Source organism: Mixophyes fleayi, chromosome 6, assembly GCF_038048845.1.
Source record: "Mixophyes fleayi isolate aMixFle1 chromosome 6, aMixFle1.hap1, whole genome shotgun sequence".
In the NCBI taxonomy this organism is placed as follows: Eukaryota; Metazoa; Chordata; class Amphibia; order Anura; family Limnodynastidae; genus Mixophyes; species Mixophyes fleayi.
In genome coordinates, this window is record NC_134407.1 from 191135297 (window position 1) to 191155527 (window position 20231).

General features: G+C 39.1%; 1 protein-coding gene and 1 non-coding gene across 2 annotated transcripts in view; both read left to right on the top strand.

Annotated features, from left to right (window-relative positions):
* Window positions 1-2294: 2294 nt before the first annotated feature.
* On the top strand, window positions 2295-2366 carry LOC142095523 (small nucleolar RNA SNORD50). The gene has a single exon (XR_012677789.1). It is a non-coding gene; the product is annotated as a small nucleolar RNA SNORD50 (small nucleolar RNA).
* Window positions 2367-5322: 2956 nt separating this feature from the next.
* LOC142094982 (protein 4.2-like) overlaps window positions 5323-20231 on the top strand; it is a 28444-nt gene continuing 13535 nt past the window's right edge. Inside the window, exons 1-9 of the mRNA XM_075177670.1 lie at window positions 5323-5504; window positions 9234-9419; window positions 9503-9736; window positions 11019-11137; window positions 11927-12055; window positions 12134-12296; window positions 13563-13701; window positions 16100-16203; window positions 17340-17585. Of these exons, the coding sequence (XP_075033771.1) occupies window positions 5495-5504; window positions 9234-9419; window positions 9503-9736; window positions 11019-11137; window positions 11927-12055; window positions 12134-12296; window positions 13563-13701; window positions 16100-16203; window positions 17340-17585 (1330 nt within the window). The 5' untranslated portion in view covers window positions 5323-5494. The remainder of the gene's footprint in view (window positions 5505-9233; window positions 9420-9502; window positions 9737-11018; window positions 11138-11926; window positions 12056-12133; window positions 12297-13562; window positions 13702-16099; window positions 16204-17339; window positions 17586-20231) is intronic.

Sequence of the window (20231 nt, forward strand, 5' to 3'; positions counted from 1 at the left end):
ACACATCGAGGAGTGGGTGGGTGGGATCTCGTGCTGTGGAATGAGGCATTCCAGGAAGTGCAGCCTACTATATCAATCAAGGTCCCTCCCCCTGGAGCTCCCATTGGTCGGGCCCAACCCAATGTTAACCCCTTCAGGTTAGTGTTCAGCTTATTACAAACCCTGTCGCCCTTTAAGTGCGTTCCTCCCATGAAGCCTCACTTGTCATTAAATTGGACAGAAATTTCATCAGGTACGCCCTTACGGAGGATCTCAAGAAACGTTTCATGCTCTGCCTATACTAGACTTGCCACATGCAGACAGACAGAACACACTGCAAGACATGCACAATGCGTTGCATGTATGTATATTTACAATCCCATCAGAACGCACAGATAGAAAAAATTATTATTCAATACATTAACACCTGTTAATAATAAAATCATTAATAAAAATACATTAAAAAAGTTTTTGTTTCTTTTATTTCTGTTATATGACATACATATATCATGTTATTTTATATAAAGCAACATGAATGTAATAGTAAGAGGTAAATAGAGACTAATGATGAGGCCCCTTTAAATACTGCAAGGAATGGAAGATAAAAAAAACTTCACAACTCCTCTCATGTACAAACAATTCACATTTATTGGTTAATAAAGTGTGTACAATAAGAGAACTAAAGAGGATCTATACCGAGCATGATGTTGTTTTACGTAAGATCAGAGCGTTTATTCGGTAATTTGGAGACAATTTTCATCAGATTTAGTGCAGCATTATCCCTCTTTGAGGATCCTGAACATTCTATGATTGATAACATCTTCCCGTTGAGGTTTTAGTATATATTATGTGCAGTACATTACAGAGACCGTGATAATATTGTATACTATTTAGCTTTTATCTGGATGATTTTTTGATTTTTATATATCTTTGATTGTATAGCTTAGTAAGCAATATATGTGAATTGTTTGTACATGAAAGGAGTTACGGCACAAGGTTTTTTGTTTTTTTTAAAACCACTGTTACACTAATACCAGGTTCCAACGCAGTCCTTGCGTATTTCTTTATATGTTTTCATAATCCAATATGTGAGGTTAGCACAAACCTCTGAGGACAGCTGCCTTCATCTGGTTAGTAACATTGATATAATGTGTGTGTGTGTGTGTGTGTGTGTGTGTGTGTATATGTATATGTGTGTGTGTATATATATATATATTTTAAGGATGAGCGAGCTCGGATTTCAGAAATCCGAGCCCACCCGAACAGTGCGGATTCGAGCCAGATCTGGGTATTCCCGCCAATTGCAAAACTCAAAACGAGGCTATGACTCATAATCCCGCTGTCGGATCTTGCGATACTCGGATTCTATAAATTCCCCGCTTGCCGCCGCCATCTTCACTTGGGCATTGATCAGGGAAGAGGGAGGGTGTGTTAGCTGGTCCTCTGTCCTGCTCTGTGCTGTGCTGTGTTCTGCTCAGTTCAGTCCAGTGGTGCTGTGTCCTGTGCTCTGTCCTGCTGAGTCCATTGTTGCTTTGTCCAGTGCTCTGTCCTGCTGAGTCCAGTGGTGCTGTGGCCTGTGCTCTGTCCTGCTAAGTCCATTGTTCTAAAAAAATTATAAAAAAATCTAAAAAATTATTTATAAAAAAATTATAAAAAAAGTTTAAAAAAATTAGTACTGCAATCTATATTACTACGTTCACTGTTTCTGCAGTCCCCAAAAAATAGGAACTGCAATCTAAATTACTACGTTCACTGTTTCTGCAGTCCCCAAAAAATAGGTACTGCAATCTATATTACTACATTCACTGTTTCTGCAATCCAAAAAAATAGGAACTGCAATCTAAATTACTACGTTCACTGTTTCTGCAATCCAAAAAAATAGGAACTGCAATCTAAATTACTACGTTCACTGTTTCTGCAGTCCCCAAAAAATAGGAACTGCAATCTAAATTACTACGTTCACTGTTTCTGCAATCCAAAAAAATAGGAACTGCAATCTATAATACTACGTTCACTGGTTCTGCAGTCCCCAAAAAATAGGTACTGCAATCTAAATTACTACGTTCACTATTTCTGCAGTCCCAAAAATTTTGACATCACAGTGGCACAGTAGTTAGCATTGCTTCCTCACAGTGCTGGGGTCATATGGGTTTGAGATTCCAACCCTGGCAATATCTATGTGGAGTTTGTATGTTCTCCTAATGAGTTGTGAGGGTTTTATTTGGGTGCTCTGGTTTCCTCCCAATGTCAAAAAAACATACTAATTGACTATTTGTGTGTTTGTTTTATAGCAAATGTCAAACTTAAATTTACCTGAACTGTGATGAGTCTATCCCGAACCTGACTTGTGTGATGACACACTTTATTATGGATCTGACTGCTGAGTTCATTTACGTGGTGATAAAAGCTAGGTATTTCAGTGAATAGTTGGGAGTATCTTGTATGGAAAAAACTATTTGGTTAGCTTCTCGGCATGAAGTGTAGTGACATTGTTTATCCATAAAGTATGTGTTCCATATTTTACTGGCCATGCCCCTGTGTGCATATTTGTACAGATTATTTGCGTTACCTAGGAGACTGCAAGCAAGGCACTGATCCTGCCGTATAAGTCCAGTGGTACTGCTGTTTAAGTCCACTGATCCTGCCACGTGTTGGGCCACGTGTTTGTGCCTCCCACTTGTGTCGCTTAGCTTAGTCATCCAGCTACCTCGGTGCAACCTTTTGGACTAAAAACAATATTGTGAGGTGTGAGGTGTTCAGAATAGACTGGAAATTAGTGGAAATGAATGTTATTGAGGTTAATAATAGTGTAGGAGTGAAAAAAACCTAAATAATGGATTTTAGCACTTTTTATGCTTTTTAAAAAATAAATCAGAACCCAAAACCCTAAATCAGAACCAAAACCTTTCGTCAGGTGTTTTGGCAAAACAAATCAGAACCCCAAAAATCAAGCTAATCAGAACCCAAAACCCAAAACACCAAAAGTGGCCGGTGCACATCCCTAATATATATATATATATATTACAGTATACACACACACACCATTAGACTAGCGACCAAGGGAGTTTTTCTTACTTGTTTACCTGTTTGCATAGGCAGTCCATAGCTGACGTTCGAACGTTTAAAATGTGTGAACAATCTGTATAAGAAATGGAAGATACCTGTGTAAAGAGTTATACCACAAATTTTGTGGTGCTTTCTTATGCCAAGTACAAGTAAACATTATGCCACACTTTCCAATTGCTTTTGACTGGATAAAGACAACATTTTGCACAACCTAATGTATCAGTCACGAATTTCGGATCCCAAGACAGGGGTCGCGCCATAAACTAGTTGACTAGTTTATGGAAGTGGTTGGAAGACTGTGAGCATCGCTTATTTTAATCATCGTTTTTGTTTAATGTTGGGAGGTATGTACTCAAAACTATTAAAATTTCACTATGATTGGGCGCCAAAATCTCTTTATAGCACATATATACCCCTTGAAACTGAGCGCTACTGAAAAGTAATAAAGAATGTTTTTTTAGGGGGGTCATTCTTCCAGTCAGAAAAATATGTTGTTAAAGTGATGGAGGCAGCCATTTTCTGTGCAGCCTAACATTCATTAGAATACAACCTATGGACTCACCAGTATCCAATAACATCATTGATGCTTACTTAATACAGTGTGTGTGTTTATTACTTTATGGGACATAATTACTGGTCACTTATTTTATCTGTTTTCAATTTACTGCTTAGAAGATAGATAGTTAACCAAAGAAATAAGTGAAAGTTAAGTGGATTTTGTAAAGGTCTAATCTAGTATAAATCCAAAATAATATTATTTATTCATTCTGAGCACTTTTTGGTCCACAAAATTTAGGCAGTTCATTTTTAATGCCTGGAGGTTAAAGTGACTTATTCACAAAGATTTGACTGTGTTGTATCAATGTTTTATATTACACACTACTAACCAATAAGCCAACTCATTCTCAAGGAGACACTGCTATTAAACTGTGTGGCTTCATATATTTGAGGACCTATAGTGTGCAATGTTTCAGAAGGAGGCGCACAAGATTTACACATAGGATGGTGTCAGCTTGAGCTCTATAAATGTCACTCCTCTGTCCTCTCTATCTTATCTATAGTGCACACATTTAAAATCCATGAGCCATCTTTCAGTCCAAAAATATTATCAACAGGGTTGTCACTATATTACTTGGTACTCCAGATCTTTTCTGTCAGTGTTGTTCTCCTATTTTGTGCACCATATTATGTCGTACAATATTTTTATTTAGACAGTTGTTTCCCTTTAGTACATTGGAACTGCTGGGAACAAACTGACAAAGTAGAATACAGAATGTAGGTATAGTCACCATATTAAATGGAGTTTGTACAATGCAATATTAGGGGGGGAGTGCTTATTCATTGTAAATGTTAAACATAAATAGAGGGACAGACAAAAACAGCAAAAAAAAACACAACAGAAAAAAAATCTTAACAAGTATAATAATTTTTCTATAACTTTGGTTCAGTTCCAGAAAACTAGACAGGATATACCATAAAGAAAACACATCTAAAAAATCCAACCACTTTTTTCTGCACATGGGCTCAGGTATAGGTTCTCAGAATTCCAGCGAAAGTAGGCTGTATGTATATATATATATATATATATATATATATATATATATATATAGATATATATATATATTACTTATATTATACTTATACTTATATATATTTTGCTTATATTATTGTTTCACTTGACTCAATTGGAAAGTGTTGAAAGTGTTCCGTTGTGGAATGTATAACAGTGAAGATAGAAGACATGTATATATGAAGATCGCTTCATACAAGCAACTTTCTCCGCTCTGTTTCAAATTCAAACATGTATTATGAAAAATAATGTCCCCCCTACTTTAACTTTGAAATGATATTAGAAGTGACATTTGCTGTTCCATGATGTATAAAAAATGTGGTCTTGCAGTATTGCGCTTTAATAGGATACATTAATACCATATTAATAATATTAAATCTAAATATATATAAATATCTGTAGTTCTGCTATGGGTTTTGGAGCATTATTCCATTTGCTATAATGCATTTTCAAATTGCATAAATAATGTAAGTAAATTTCCACCCAATTGTCAGTGAAATTATTTTCAAGAGCTGACAGCCATGTTGACTTCTGGGAGAGGATTTTATTCACACTGTCTGAACATTTTTAAAATCAACTATGTCATACAAGTGATAACCAGGAGGGGGCAGTGGAAAAGCACGCCAAAAAACATCAACTGTCACTCATATTTTCTATTAATCCTGAATTTGAAAAGAAAGATATAAACACACACACACACACACACACTCCACCCGTCCCTCCATACTACTGCTGTCACATAAGCTATGAAGACATTGCAGTGACAGATAACACTGTGTGGGGGACAGATAAGAGCATACAGAAACCACCAGCAACTGTCAGAACGCGGACAATCAGCTGTGGAACAACAGGTGCTGGGTTCTGGCTTCCAAAGACAATATGAAGAAAGGTGAGAATGGGAATTGTGGCTTGATTGTATCTTTTTAATCCGCTAGAGGTTTGGACAGTCATATTATGAACTATTTGCTAACTGGACCTATAGTCTGTGAAATGTATACTTTGCTAGTTATTTGCTTCTGAAAGGCTCCTGTTTTTTCCTGACAACGTCTCTACTGCATCCTATGCAAATGAGAGGAAAGAGAATCTACTAATATATATGTAGTATTAAAGGAACGGTCAATGATGGACCCCTTGTTGCTATGGGGTAACAATGTTACCCCAGCTTCACGGAAGCCCAGCACAACCAGGCAGAGGGGTTTGGGACATAATTATTTTAACAGGCCAGTTGAGAAAATTAACTGTTCGTTCCAAAAGAAATATATTCGCTACTGTACTTTTAGACGCAGCCAATGACACAAGTCATGTGACTTTCCAGTTGTTGAATGAGCTACAACTGCATATGATAATGTTGTAGGTTGGGAGAGAACTTGTGGACACATATATAACAATCTGGGGTAAGTATTAGTGGATATTACAATGATGCCCGGGCTGATATAAGACATATACACACATACACAAGTCCTTACAATATTTATAGTGAACCCAAACACATATATTGTCAAAATAGTGGAAGAAACCCCCAGCACATATATATATATAGTTACAATAGTGATAATGAACCCTGGTCTGATTATTGTCCCCATAATAATAGTGACCCCAGCATATATTATGTTACAATAGTGGTATTGACAGTAGCACTCTCGTGGCCCAGCCCCATAATATGGACACCAAAATGGCCTTAAAAGAAGGAATTTGGGCCCAGGTAGTGTCTGCTTGGCATAGTCTATGTGTTGAAGTTTAGGCCCCCGCTAGGCTGGGCATCCTGCTACCACTGTTATACACCTCTTATAACCCTGTGAGTCATCTAACTTGGTGAGCCAGCTGGAGCAGGAAGACCATGGACTTGACTCCTACCACGCTGGTGAGGGGCAAATTTCGTGCCAAGTGCCTGGGACCAAGGGGGTGAGACAAGCAAAGTGACCACATTCCTTTAGGTTAATAAGATAAGAGACAGTGTGGTAAACCTGTCTGGCATCTGTTAATATTGTATTTTCTATTGTTTGTGGTTCTGCACAATAAAAGTACCTTTGTACTTTCGAACTGTATTTGTCTGAGTGACTTAGAAACCCCTAAAAGGTCTCAATTATCCTCACATAGCACATAAGGTGCCCCGGATGGCCAGTCAACGAGGAGTGGGCACAAGTGGACCATACCTAAACCCGGTATCTTCACATACCCTAGCTGGACTGAAGCCCTGTACAACAGGGAGAGGGATTGTGGCATCATTATTTTAACAGGAGAGTTTACTGCTAATTTAATTAATATTGTCACCTTACTGGAGACTACCCCCTAGAACACAAATTGTCAAAATAGTAGAAGTGAGCCCTAGCAAATATACTGTTACAGTAGGAGTAGTGACCCTCAGCACGTATATTGTCCAAGAGATCCCAGCACATATAATGTTCCCATAGTCGTACTGATCCCCACTGATCCCACTTGGGCTTTCAGTTCAACTAATAAATAAAAATTTGTAAAACATTTTTTTTTTAAATTTATTCCTGTTATTGCCTTCCTGAGATGAAGAAGGGTTGCAACAGTACTTTCACTGCCCAGATCAGTGCTAAATAGGATTAGATACATTTTATCAATGTAGCTCATTGCGTCTATGCACCTGTCTCAACCTCTACATGGGTAGCAAGTATGTGAACTCACCATTATTGTATGTGCCCTACGCTTGCCCAAACCTTCCCTCCCCCTTTCTGCCTAGCAGAGCCCCTCAGTGTTTTTAGCCAAATCTCTAACAGACCTGGTTCACCCACCGCCTGAGGCTTGCTGTAACCTGTAGATCTGGGAGAAGTCTGTGAGATCTATTTCTCACATTTCATCTGTTCCCTGTACCCTCCACCCCAATGTCATCAAGCACACCGCTCATACATATCTGTAGGTCACTCACTGGCCAATCACTGAGTTCTTACTCCTGCATCAGAATGTGAAACTTTTTATCATTAGTTCAAGAAAAAAAACTAAAATGAATTTGAACAGTCTCTCTCTCTCTGCCAAATGTCTGCCACCTGAGTACCCCAGGTAAGGTGTTCCTCTGTCCTCATGGCAGAAACACCCCTATCTCAGGGTATACGACCCACATATCACATCATTCAGCCACAAGATCCCTGCTCAATGATTGCGTTGTTATCTATTCCATCATATGTTACTATCATATACATTTCTCAATCATATCCAGGAACACTTTGTGGCTGAACAAATTAGATCAGTTAGAACAATGAAGGATGGTACTATCTAGGCCAGTGTTGGCTAACCTGTGACACTCCAGGTGTTTGTGAAACTACAAGTCCCAGCATGCTTTGTCAATATATAGCAGCTTATTGTTGGAAGGGTATGCTGGGACTTGTAGTTTCACAACACCTGTAGTGTCACAGGTTAGCAAACACTGATCCATACTTGTCAACTCTCCTGGAATATCCGGGAGACTCCCGCATTTTGCGAGAGTCTCCCGGACTCCCGGGTGAGTGTGGCAATCTCCCGAATTCTGCCCACTTCACTAAGAAGTGCCCCAGAATTAGATCCCAAACGCCGCGATTCCCGGTGAATTGCGGCGTTTGGCCCCACCCCCACTGTCAAATGGCGCAATTTGCGTCATGCCGTCACAGGGGGCGGGGCCAAAATGCTGCAATTTTGGCCGCCCCGCACCCTCACGCCCACCTCCACTGGCTGGGTCCCGGAAGAGAGCTGAAGAAAGTAGGTAAGTATGCACTGATCTAGGCATATATTCATGTACAATCCTCATCAACATATTTTTTACTGTCCCAGGTTATCAAGTACATTTTTTTTTAGATATATTAACTTATAAAGTGAAAATGCATTTAATGTATAGCACAAATGGAATTGTGTTGCTCAATCGGTCAATTCTGAAACAGGCATAGTTTGAAGGACAGCTATGCAAATACTGATAATTATTAGAACTGACTTAGTTAGAATTTGATCAAATTTCACCGGTTCAATGACCCCGAACACGTTCCTCAGTACAGTAAGTCGGCTATGGACTCAAATTCAAACTTGCAGTTTGAAAGGTGCGGATTAGCATTTAAGGTTTCTGTTTATATTTGCTGTTTGCGCTAAAATTACTGTTTTTTAATTAATATTATTTACACACAAACAAAATAATATTTTTAGTTAATATAATAGTATTTAACAATTTTTTTTATATCAAACTGCATTCACTACTGTGTGTTCGCTGTTCAAGCTATGCCGCTCTGGTTTCAGCTTCGCTGCAAACAAAACGCCCAAATTATTAAAATTTAAGTAGAACGTGTTTGAGCGGATTTGCACGATATAATTATGATTTTAGGACCACGGGTGAAAATTGATTGATTTCATGTTGATAATGAAAACTTCATTTTGTAAAACAGGACATGATCAGCTTGTCTGAAAGCTCACAGTTATACTTGCAATAACTAGTGGTACAAATGTCTCTATTCCTTAGCATAGTACACAACAGCTGCTCTATAAAACATCTGAAATATTACCTAACCTTTCTATCTAATATCTGTGGCTTAGGGCTTGTATCACACTGTTCTGACTTTCTTTGCTATTCGAATATGTCATTACAGCTTCAGTACACAGAATTATATTAAGTGTATGTTGTGATTTTAATTATCAGATCCGATTGTTGCAAAATATGATCTTCAAGTGTCAAAAAACAACAGAGATCATCGGACCATTGAATTAAGCAAAGAAGCGCGCCTTTTCCTGAGACGAGGACAGGAATTCACCATAACTCTGAAATTCAAAGACCAGACTATAAGACAGGCGAAGTTGGACCAATTGTCTCTCATTACAAAAACAGGTGAGGTATTACTTTGGTCCTAGAGGGACTGTATTGGAACAATGTATTTCTAAGTTAGCTTACTTGCCTGAATTTGCTTTCAGGTCCCAATCCTTCAAAACGAAATGGAACAAAGAACTCTTTTCCCATTTCCAGCCTTGGTGACAGGAAAACATGGAGTGCCAGGGTGATAGACAATGTCCAGGGCACGTGGACAGTTTCGGTCACTTCACCAGCCAATGCCATCATTGGATATTACTCACTGTCAATCAAAATCCCTGGTGCGTTAGTAGATGATTTGGGGGATTTCATGCTGCTTTTTAACCCTTGGTGTAAAGGTAAGTTTATATTCTGGACCACAGAAACAAACAAACCTGTCATTATTGCGTCCTAAACAAGTTTGTTCATTGGTGATAGAGTACAATGGTCATGTTCTGAGATTACCCATGGTATGCATGGGATTGCATCTTTACGTCCTGAACAGAGACTCTAGTTGCCCAGACCAGGAATTTCAAATGATATCCTTCCAATGGCAAAATTTGGACTGTCCAATAAAATTTGGGTACATGGGAATCCTAGTCATGACCTTGCAGCATATTTAGGTAGAAATCCAGATATGTGCCCATCTCCACACAAGCTTGCCAGGAACTAGATTCTGCAGTGATTTTGTCCTGTTCTATAATTGAACTAGAAGGCAAGAAGGTACAGCTACAAGATGTATGTTATCACCGCCCACTAGTAGACATCTTAGTTCTTAGTAAGGTCAGGATATGAGAGCCTCCACTGGCAGTAAGTGTGATTTTCAGATGGGTCATGGGGTTTGACAACCTGGCACATTTACAAACAGGTAATTGCTAGTGAAAATACTTTTTACCTTTCATGCTGGTAAACACATACTTTAATTATACAGAAATCGTGTCTGCTATGGCTTTTCATGGGTTTCATACATATGTTCGCCAGTCACATGATCAACATTTATATGGTCGATACCATAATAAAGTCAGGGATGGAAAGTTGTCAATAATAACATCTGCAGTATTATTAGTTTGACAGTTAAATTGTAGACAGTATTATTAGATCAACAATTCTAATGTAGATAAGCTTATAATATTCCTCAACCACCCTCTTAACCTTACTACCTTAGCCTATTACCGCCTGTTACACAATTTCACACAAGACAACTACCCCCTGACCAACATTGTTGTGTGACAGGATCATTTAGCCTATAAGTCACTTTTACCTTTACAGCCAGGCTGGGCCAAAATGCAAAATGTAGACTTAACCTCATGTGTCAATCTCCCATTGTCCCATAGATTGTAAGCTTGGGAGCAGGGCCTTCTCATCTCTTTGTCTGTTTTACCCAGTTTGTTTATTAGTTTATTATGTTTGTCCCCTTTCGAAAAGCGCTATGGAATATGTTGGCGCTATATAAATAAATGATGATGATGATGATATTATTAGGTTGACAATCATATCCCTAACCCTAACCAGGTAATACTGTATACATTCAAATTGTCAACCTAATAATTCTGTCTACATTTGAATTGTCGACCTAATGTTTCTTCTGAATGTCAATGAAATGGAGCCTTTCCATTGTCTCCTCATTTTCCTTTTCGCTAGATGATCCTGTGTACTTGTACAATGAGGCTCAAAGACAAGAGTATATTCTAAATGAGGAAGGCATCATCTACCTGGGCACTGAAAGCTGCGCTCAGCCGCATCCCTGGCACTTTGGGCAAGTACGTTGTCACCACCACCATACAAGCTTCTTCTATGTACTTCATAGTTGTTATCATCAGTCGGCTATCTGGTGTTGGGCTGTATTCAAGAGGAGAATGCTGAAAGCAAATCTTGCATTGAGATTCACAGAAATGCCTCAGAGCATCAGGGTAATTGTATCAAAAGGACAACTAAACACATATTCAGTACTCCAAACAAACATCACATGCAGAGCCGGATTTAGACCTCATGGGGCCCTAGGCAAGATACTGGTTTGGGGCCCCCTCCCTGAAAAAATCCATAGCACTATAGTTTTTTAGCATAACATATACCCCTATTCAGGGGCTGGCTGGCAGACTTTAGCCCGGGGGACAAGCACATAGCACTAGCCCATAAGTAGCGGCCCATTTTTAAAGGTTGGTCTCACCGCCTGCCCTGGGAGGGCCCTCTGAGGACCGCTAGGCCCTAGGCAATTGCCTAGGTTGCCTAGTGGTAAATCCGGCCCTGATCACATGGATTGACAAGTACTATGTTTGCAACAAAAATGCTGGAAAAAAAACAAAGTTCAATGAATCCAGCAATGTATGAACTGAATACTTGTATCCATTTTGGAAACCTTCAAAAAAGGAACAACTTTGGCAATTATGTGTCCTGTGTACCATTGTACTTCATATTCTGCAATTCCTCCTAGTAATTACTCCTGAGCATGCTCTGTAGTCAACAGAACTACAGAAGCAATATGGAACTGTAAGGTTTTGCCTTTAGTTTCCCTTTAATGCTGAAATTAATTTGCCTGCATTGTTCCACAGTTTGAGCCTGAAATTCCTGACATATGTATGAAGTTTCTGGATATGAACCCTCGTTATCAAGAGGAGCCAGAAAAGCATTATACGAGGAGAAATGATCCTATCTATATCAGCCAGATGATCGGTGACATGGTAAGTGGAGAAGACTCATTCATGGCAATCCACTTACCATTCTTTTGTAGTCTTTATATATCTGTTTATTATGTGCAGATTGGCAGGAGGGATGAGAAAGACAGAGTGGATTTTATGTGTGAGAATGGAAGACTATCCTACACATGGATAAGCAGTGTCCCTATACTGCGTCTGTGGTTCCAAGATAAAAATCATCAGACTTATGGACATCACTGGGTGTTTTCAGCCGTGCTGTGTACAGGTAGTGATGTCAAATAACCTCATAAGACATGTCAGTGTAACAATAGAGACATATTTTTCATTAAAATATCTGAATTAATTTTTTAGTTAAAGTGTACAAAAATGTAAATCAGCTTCTTTAACAGTCAATCATTGCATGCCTTTAAATGATCATTCCATTTGGGGAACTAGAGAGCAGCCTAGAGCACCAACTTTTTGAGCGTGTCTAAAACATTCATTCAGTGTTTTTAGTATTCCTGCAGAGCCCCCAGAATGAGCAACGACCGCCCTGTCAATTTACATTGAACACCCCCTTGTTTATTGGCTGACAATGGAGAAGAGAAGGGTGTTCAATTATTTAAATTTATTTGAGCACACTCTGTCCTCTACACAGCCCTCCCCTTCTCTACCGCTTCCTACTTTAAGCAGAGGAGGGAGAATTGCTGTGATGCTGCTGACTGTTGCTCCACCCTGCCAATAATATCCTGGAAGAGTTGAGCTGCGTTGTATTCTAGCGCAGCTCCACGCTACCAGCCTATCACACGGAGGACCAGCTGGCAGCTTGATGTGCAATCATCATATTGCTGACATTCCCTTCTTTTGCCACTGGAGGCAGTAAGGAGCTGAGACATTCTATTGCAAGAAGACTTCAGACTGAAATGTTTGCATTATACGAGACCCCTGGTTGGATGGCTAAAGCTCCTCTACAATCAGGTGCCACATTTAAGACACACCTACAACCCATCCTTTGATGTAGGAATTGCCCACATGCTCCCAGTCTCCACCAATAACTGGTTTCATATGTTCTCCTTTCCTTCCTGGGGCGACAGATGCAATGAAGTGGTTCTTTCAGGAAAAAGCTAGATTGACTGGATACTTAGTAAAAAGGGGGCTTTATTCCAAGGTGATCAACCCCTAATTACAATGTTATCAGTGATGTAGTTAAAAGAGAGAAGTGCAATTTTGTCAGATAAACCTGGCTCAGGACAAAAAAATAAAGATATATAGAGAGGTTAGTAAACAAATAAAATGTAGATGGTTTATATATTCACGTCAATGAGAAAATGGTAATCTTGTATCACTAGTTCTAAGTAAGCACAGTTCTAATACAGGAACCTGTTTTTTAAATACTTTTCTTTTTTTCAACTTGGATCTTAAAAGTTGCGAAAAATCTGGCACTAGATCATTATCTCATGTCTGGTTGTGCATAGTTTGCATCTCTTTTGTTATCTAGCCTGTTAATGTGTATTGGTAACATTAGAATCTTTTAACTTGGATTCTTTGACAGTGTTGCGCTGTCTGGGGATTCCAATACGAATTGTCACGAATTACAACTCAGCCTACGGCACAGACCAGACTCTGCAGAAGGATATATATTACAATGAGAATGGGGCACGGATCCACAGGTCAAGGAATGACAGCATCTGGTAATGATTGAAAGAACATGTTAGTTACATGTACGTCACCTCTAGTGACAGTAATGAACAAATGCTTGCCTGGTACGCCCTGGCTATAGAACCCTTGGCTGCAGTTATTAGATCTACACAAGACATTCACAAGGTGCAGGTGGGGGACAGTAACTCAAAAACTATTTGAGGATGACATCTTGCTAAATCTTACACAACCTAGGATCTCCCTTCCTAATCGTTACACCATCAATCAAAGCTATAGTGAGATTTCTGACTTTACAATTACCCCAAATCGGAGGCCATGCTGCGTTTATTCTCTCTGTGGAACCAGCGTTAATCTGAAATGGCAACATAAAAAAATAAAATATTCATGAATTTTCATAACATCTACCTATGATAAATTACATCAAGATAACATCCCCCCACTATTGTCTAAGCTACAATCTGACCACTTGGTGCTCTCCTATAATTTCGTGGCTGGGCAGGATTATATCAGTAAAAATTAACATTATCAAAATGACTTTATTGGTTTCAAACTATCCCAGCAAGAATCCCGTACTCCTTGTATGCACTAACTGGATTTGTGTGCAATGGTTGGCCCCGAGGAGCTCAGCATTAATCCTCTGACAGGATATAGTAAGAGACAGTAGAAGTTTCCTTGACAGCAAATTATATTATCTGGCCTCTCTTGTCTCATAGATAGCAGCTAGCCTTGCACAAGTCAGAGCAATATCTTAAGCTGGGTACACACTACAGAAATTTCAACCAACTTTTTATGCCGAGCAATTTTACATGCGATCGATGGTCCGATCGCTCGGTCCATGGACTGCATACACACTAGCCTTGTTTAGGACGATAAAGGGAAAAGCGGATGTCCCTTTAGCGATGTAATTTCATACTCACTGTAGTGGATCGGTCGGAAGTTTATACACACTACACAACAGAAACAAGATTGTAACACAAATATTAAACGGTACGACCAACCAAATGAGGCGACAATCGTTCATTTGGGCAGACTTTCGACCATCGTGCCACTGCACACACTGACCCAACTTTTGAACGAGCGGTCGTATGTCGGCTGATTTAGCCGATTATTGGACGAAAACTGTGTAGTGTGTACCCAGCTTTAGTTAGATATTTAAGCCAAGTATTTAAACTTAATATTCCTTTCATCCATATGGTTCCTTCAAAAATTACACAGATCCCTTCTGTATAAATATACTACCAACAGTACAATCTCCCCCTCTTCTGCTCCTAAATATGTTTTCTCTACTACTGACTCTCCCATCACTCCTCTCTGTAACAACCCAAGTTCCCCCCCCCCTCCCCCCACAGCAGGCATTTCTACTGCTTGTTTTTCCTTTTAGATATCTGCAATACTGTATATCCTTTATAGATATTGAACAAAGTTCCCTGAAATAACATTTTGCCCTTTTAAATACATTTAAAATAAACATTTCTTAACCCCCCTTCCACCAGAACAAATGTCAAAAAACTTACTATCATTTCAATCAGTGTGTCTCAGATCATTGGCTCTTTCTCTTATCCGACCCTCCCCATGACTTAAATAAAAAGTTTAAGAAATGAATGTCCCATATATTGCTAATGCCAAAGGTACTAATAGCTAAAAAATTTAAAAATACCCATCCCCCTCAACAACCAGGTTAGCCCCCAAAAACTTTGTCAGTTATATATCCTCGATGGAAAATATCAGGTATTATTTCCACAATAGAGAACATGTCTGTGGACACCTTGGTTCTTTAGTGAATCTCAAAACTAATTACAAACATTTGTTGATTAAAAGGGAGATTTTCAATATAGTATTCGATAGAAGTTGTAAGAACCATCCTGCCAAAAACCTTTCCCGATCTTTAGATCTTCTCCCACAAATCCCAAGTAGGGTTGTTCTTTTAATAACCTTTCATTCCCTTCCTGTGATAGCAGATCTTGATGATCACTGCTTGTTGCTCCTGCCCAAACAAATGATGGTCCAATGTTCCCCATTATCCCACTTCCTGTGTAGAACCACAGTGATGTATATTTCCCCTCATCTGAATCCTCTCTCTGTGATTGGTTCAGCTGTCTTCAGTATTGTATGTAGTAAACTTAGCAGTACATGGTCATTATCTATAGAGCCAAGTAGCTCTTCACTGCTTGTCACTAGACCATATGATCTACATAAAATATATATATAACAAGGTTTTTGCAGAGACAATGATTTTTATAACCATGATTATACTTCTGTAGGATGCAGATTCCTGAACCTCAAGGTTACCCCCCTCTAGACTCATTTACATATTTGCCTATTACTTAAAACATGCAGGTTTGGGTGTAACATGGGGTCCTCACTTCTTACTTTGTCACAGCCCACTTCAGTGATAATCTGCTTATTTTGTAATGCAGTGTCATCTTGCAGGCATTTTCATGTGTGGAACGAGTGCTGGATGGAGAGAAAAGATCTGCTGAAAGGATACAGTGGATGGCAGGTTCTTGATGCCACTGCACAGCAGAAATACAATGGTAAGAATATGAGCAACTCCAAGCACTAAATTATTAGAATTATTACTAATATATAATGTCAATATATTGCTCAAAGATTCAATAAAGGTCATTTACTAACTGTAAAAGATGCGGTCACATAGCACGTTTAGTTTTACAAGTCACTGCTAGGTTTGGCAGCAGATAATTCTCACCAGGTTAGAATGGGTGAGGTTGGCATCTATGTTAATATTGCTGGGATCAATGCTGTGGCATTTTACTGACCACATCACCGTGGCATCTTTAACACATTGTATATTACATTTCGGTAGACGTATTACACCTTGTTGCGCATACTGTTTGTAATTTTGATGGAATTACTGAATTTTACTTTCCTTTTACAGCATTGAGCATATGGTTCTTTTTAGTTGGCATGAGATTATTCTGAAATGCAGGTACACACACTTTAAATATTAAAAACATGCTAAGCACAATAGGAAGTATATCTATAATACATTCTGCTACACTGCTATGTAATAACACTATCTAGAATAAAAATTAGGTTCTTAGTGCATATTCTCATTGGTGGCGGTCATTATTCTGACAGTGTAAATGTCATTCTATTTCTGGAACAAGGAACTTGCATCTCTCATTAACATTTAACTGCATGCTACCAATAATGGTAGGAACCTGGCTGGCTATATGCTGATCTACGTAAAACACCAATGGTTAGATGAGAGGGGTTCTGGGGCAAAATACAGACAGTCTCAACCCTTAAAATAATACACAGAAACAAGGAATTTTAGTCTGCACACTCCAATTCTTCAAATGCGTGGAGATGTGTCAAACCACTGTGACTGTCTATAAGAACATACTAAGCAGAATAGAAAATATATGTATAGATAACCCTGCCAAATCACATGTAATATAGTATCTGCTATAAAGTGAAGATGCATATTTTGATTAAATTATATATACCTATGTAAAGTGACAAGATGATCACGTTCAGATACATATCTACACTAGAAAAGATTCTCTGCTTACTTGCTAAAAAGAGAGGTAATATTTTTTATTTTTTTTTAGTGTAGATACCCATATTAATGTTCAAGACAGCCTTGCATGTACAGAAGCATTATCCAATTTCAATATCTTCTTTGCATCTGATTATCTCCCGACAGGTGATCTGTACTCTTGTGGTCCTGCCCCGGTGGTAGCCATCAAGGAAGGGCGTGTAGACTTCAATTACGACATGAAGCTTATCTTCTCCAAGGTGTTCACAGACCGCGTAGTCTGGGTGCGGGACACCAAGGGATATTTCAGTAAGGCATATAGCAATGCCAGACATGTCGGAGATGGAATCAGTACAAAGAGCATTGGAAGCGATGTCCAAAATGATCTTACCCATGATTACAAATACCCAAAAGGTGTGTATCATTTTTGTCAGGCAACAATGAACAACACAGACTGGCGTCTGTTCTTAGTCAATATACATCTTTCATAGAAATATTTTTTTATGTAACCTGTTTTTATTGAATGTAACCTCAATTTACAATACATCAATCATATACCAAGATGTTTGTTACAGATGGTTAAGGTGAGATAAAATCATATCATACAGGAACCGTATCAAAGAATTGTCATAGTAATCTTATCTGATTATTTGCATGGTAGCTAGATGGTCCCAAGTTCCCAGGGCTAGGCTAGTATTTATTAAAGAGAAAAGGGCCTCACCTTCGAAGCACCACAAAACACCTTGGTTTTTCATTGGTGTGTCTGGACGGTCCACCTAGTGCACATTAAAGTACATATCCACACTCCACTCCCAGGATATGTCTCGGAAACTAGGAGTGCAACTATATGTGCGAGGCAGCACGGTGGAAAAGTCTAAAACCTCACATCAAAGACCAACCTGTTACCACTTTAAACCACCCGTTTATTAATTAAAAACAAACAGTAATAATAATTAGAAGTTTTGTCTCAGTTAGAATTTATATGAAGCATGAGAGTGAGTGGACAATAAGAATACCTTTCTATTATAGGTGTCATTTTTATGGGGGTATAGCTTACTTTTTTTACATTGGCCTAGAAATTTGCTTCTCCACCAAAATGCAACATGTAGGCACAAAATGGGTCCCACTAAAAGTATAGAATGAGACACGAAGACCACCAGCTTGGAGCTTAGTCAAAAGTGCTTTTGTGGAGTGGAAATGGCTGTGAGCCCCTCTGCACAACACAGATTGCCCTTAAAAATGTGCCTTCACCCCATTATCTCATTACAGTAATCACACCCCACAGTATAAAATCTTGTTTCTACACTAAACCACAAAATTGTTACTTTGACGGCCAGAACCTTCACTAATCAGAGAAGTCCACAAAATTTGACCTGTTGCTACACCTCGAACCTCTTTATTGCAGCTCTGTTCTATAAATATACATACAAATAAAGTGCTGTGCTTTGTGATGCTGTGACAGAAATGTCACACAAATATCGCAAACACTAATGTTAATAAATTGTAATAAATAATGACAGAATTGTAGAAAAAAAGGTGTGCTTGAAAAACAAAGTGGTTTACACTTAACTTTGGTTTTTTAAAATTGGAATATGCTTAAGGGCTATTGCACATATTTTGAAGGGTTTTTTCTTGCACTTGGATTCATAGGACACATTCATGAACAGAAATTGAATTGTGAAACATAAACGTGTCCTGACACACTGGTGGGAATAGCTGATGCCACAGTCCTTAAACCAGTAAATACTAATAAATTGGCACTGTATTATATTTGCTTATAGTAACATTTTCCACAGGGCCATGGGTCTGCAACTTGATTTATGGGTTTTCAGTGAGTGGTTAAATATCTTAAGGTTGTGGGAGATCTGGGTGTGGTAGGAGATTCTATAAGTGGGAAGCAGCATGAGAGAAGTCTTGTAGGTGTGAAGCAGAGGTGGTTACCAGAGATAAAACAAGATGCAAACCAAGTGTGACACCATGGCATTGGGCTTGGGAGACTAAGTGAAATGGTGAAACAACTTAGATTTTGCTATAAGTAGTTCATTCATCACTTTTGTGAGGGCAGTCTCAGTGGAATGTTGGGGTTGGAAGCCCCGATTGCAGAGAGTCAAGGATGGAGTGAGGAGAGGGAAAGTAAGATGGTGAGAGGATATTGTTCAAGTTAAATAGGGCAGTAGTTTGAGAGAGAGAGGCTGGGTCAAGAGATGGTTTCTTTAGGGCTGGGAAATGAGTGTGTGCTTAAAGAAAGATGGAAATGTGCTACTGTGTATGCACTGGTGGAAAGTCGAGGGAGCAAGTTATAGGGTGAGATTATGAGACAAGTGTAGAAATTTCATCCTCGGTTTTGGGGGACAATAATCCTCAATGACAGAGGATTGGGTAGTGTGTTAAAAGGTTAGTTGGGTGTGCGGGATCTGTCATGAGAAAATATCTCATTGAATGGTGTCAGTTTTGTCTTTGAGGTAGGTGGCAAAATCATGGGCTGTAAGAGAGTTAATGGGAGGTGAAGGTGGCAAAGAGACATTGGGGGTTAAACCGCAGGCGGGATATTAGAGATGTGAAGTATATTTGCTTGCAATTGAAAGGGCAGTGTTGTAAGATGAAAGGAAAAATTAAAGAGGAGGAAGTCTGCTTTAGATTGTAATTTCCCCAAGTGGCAGGCACCAGTATTGGCACACTTTGCAGGTGGTGGGACTGTTTTGTGTGCCATGTCTGAGATCATCAGAGATTATATGTGGAGGCTATAGGTGCATTGTCTATTGCAGGTGAGTGTGTTGCTTTAGAAGAGGCAGCCAAATCATTGCATGACAGGTATTGTTGTTGGAAAGAGCAGTTGTTTTAGTGAAGGTGAGAAGTAATAGAGTATTAAGGTGTTGCTGTGTGAGCGTGGTTTTGGGTGCAGGGAGAGGAGCACTTGCTGGGGCAAGGTAAGGCTGAATAGGTTGCAGCCAGAGAGCAGGAAGATAGAGATATTACAAAAGCGAGAGAAGACAAGGTCAAGGAAGTGTATATCACAGTGGGTGGGAGAAAAAGTCCACATGGGGAGACCAAAGGAAGAAG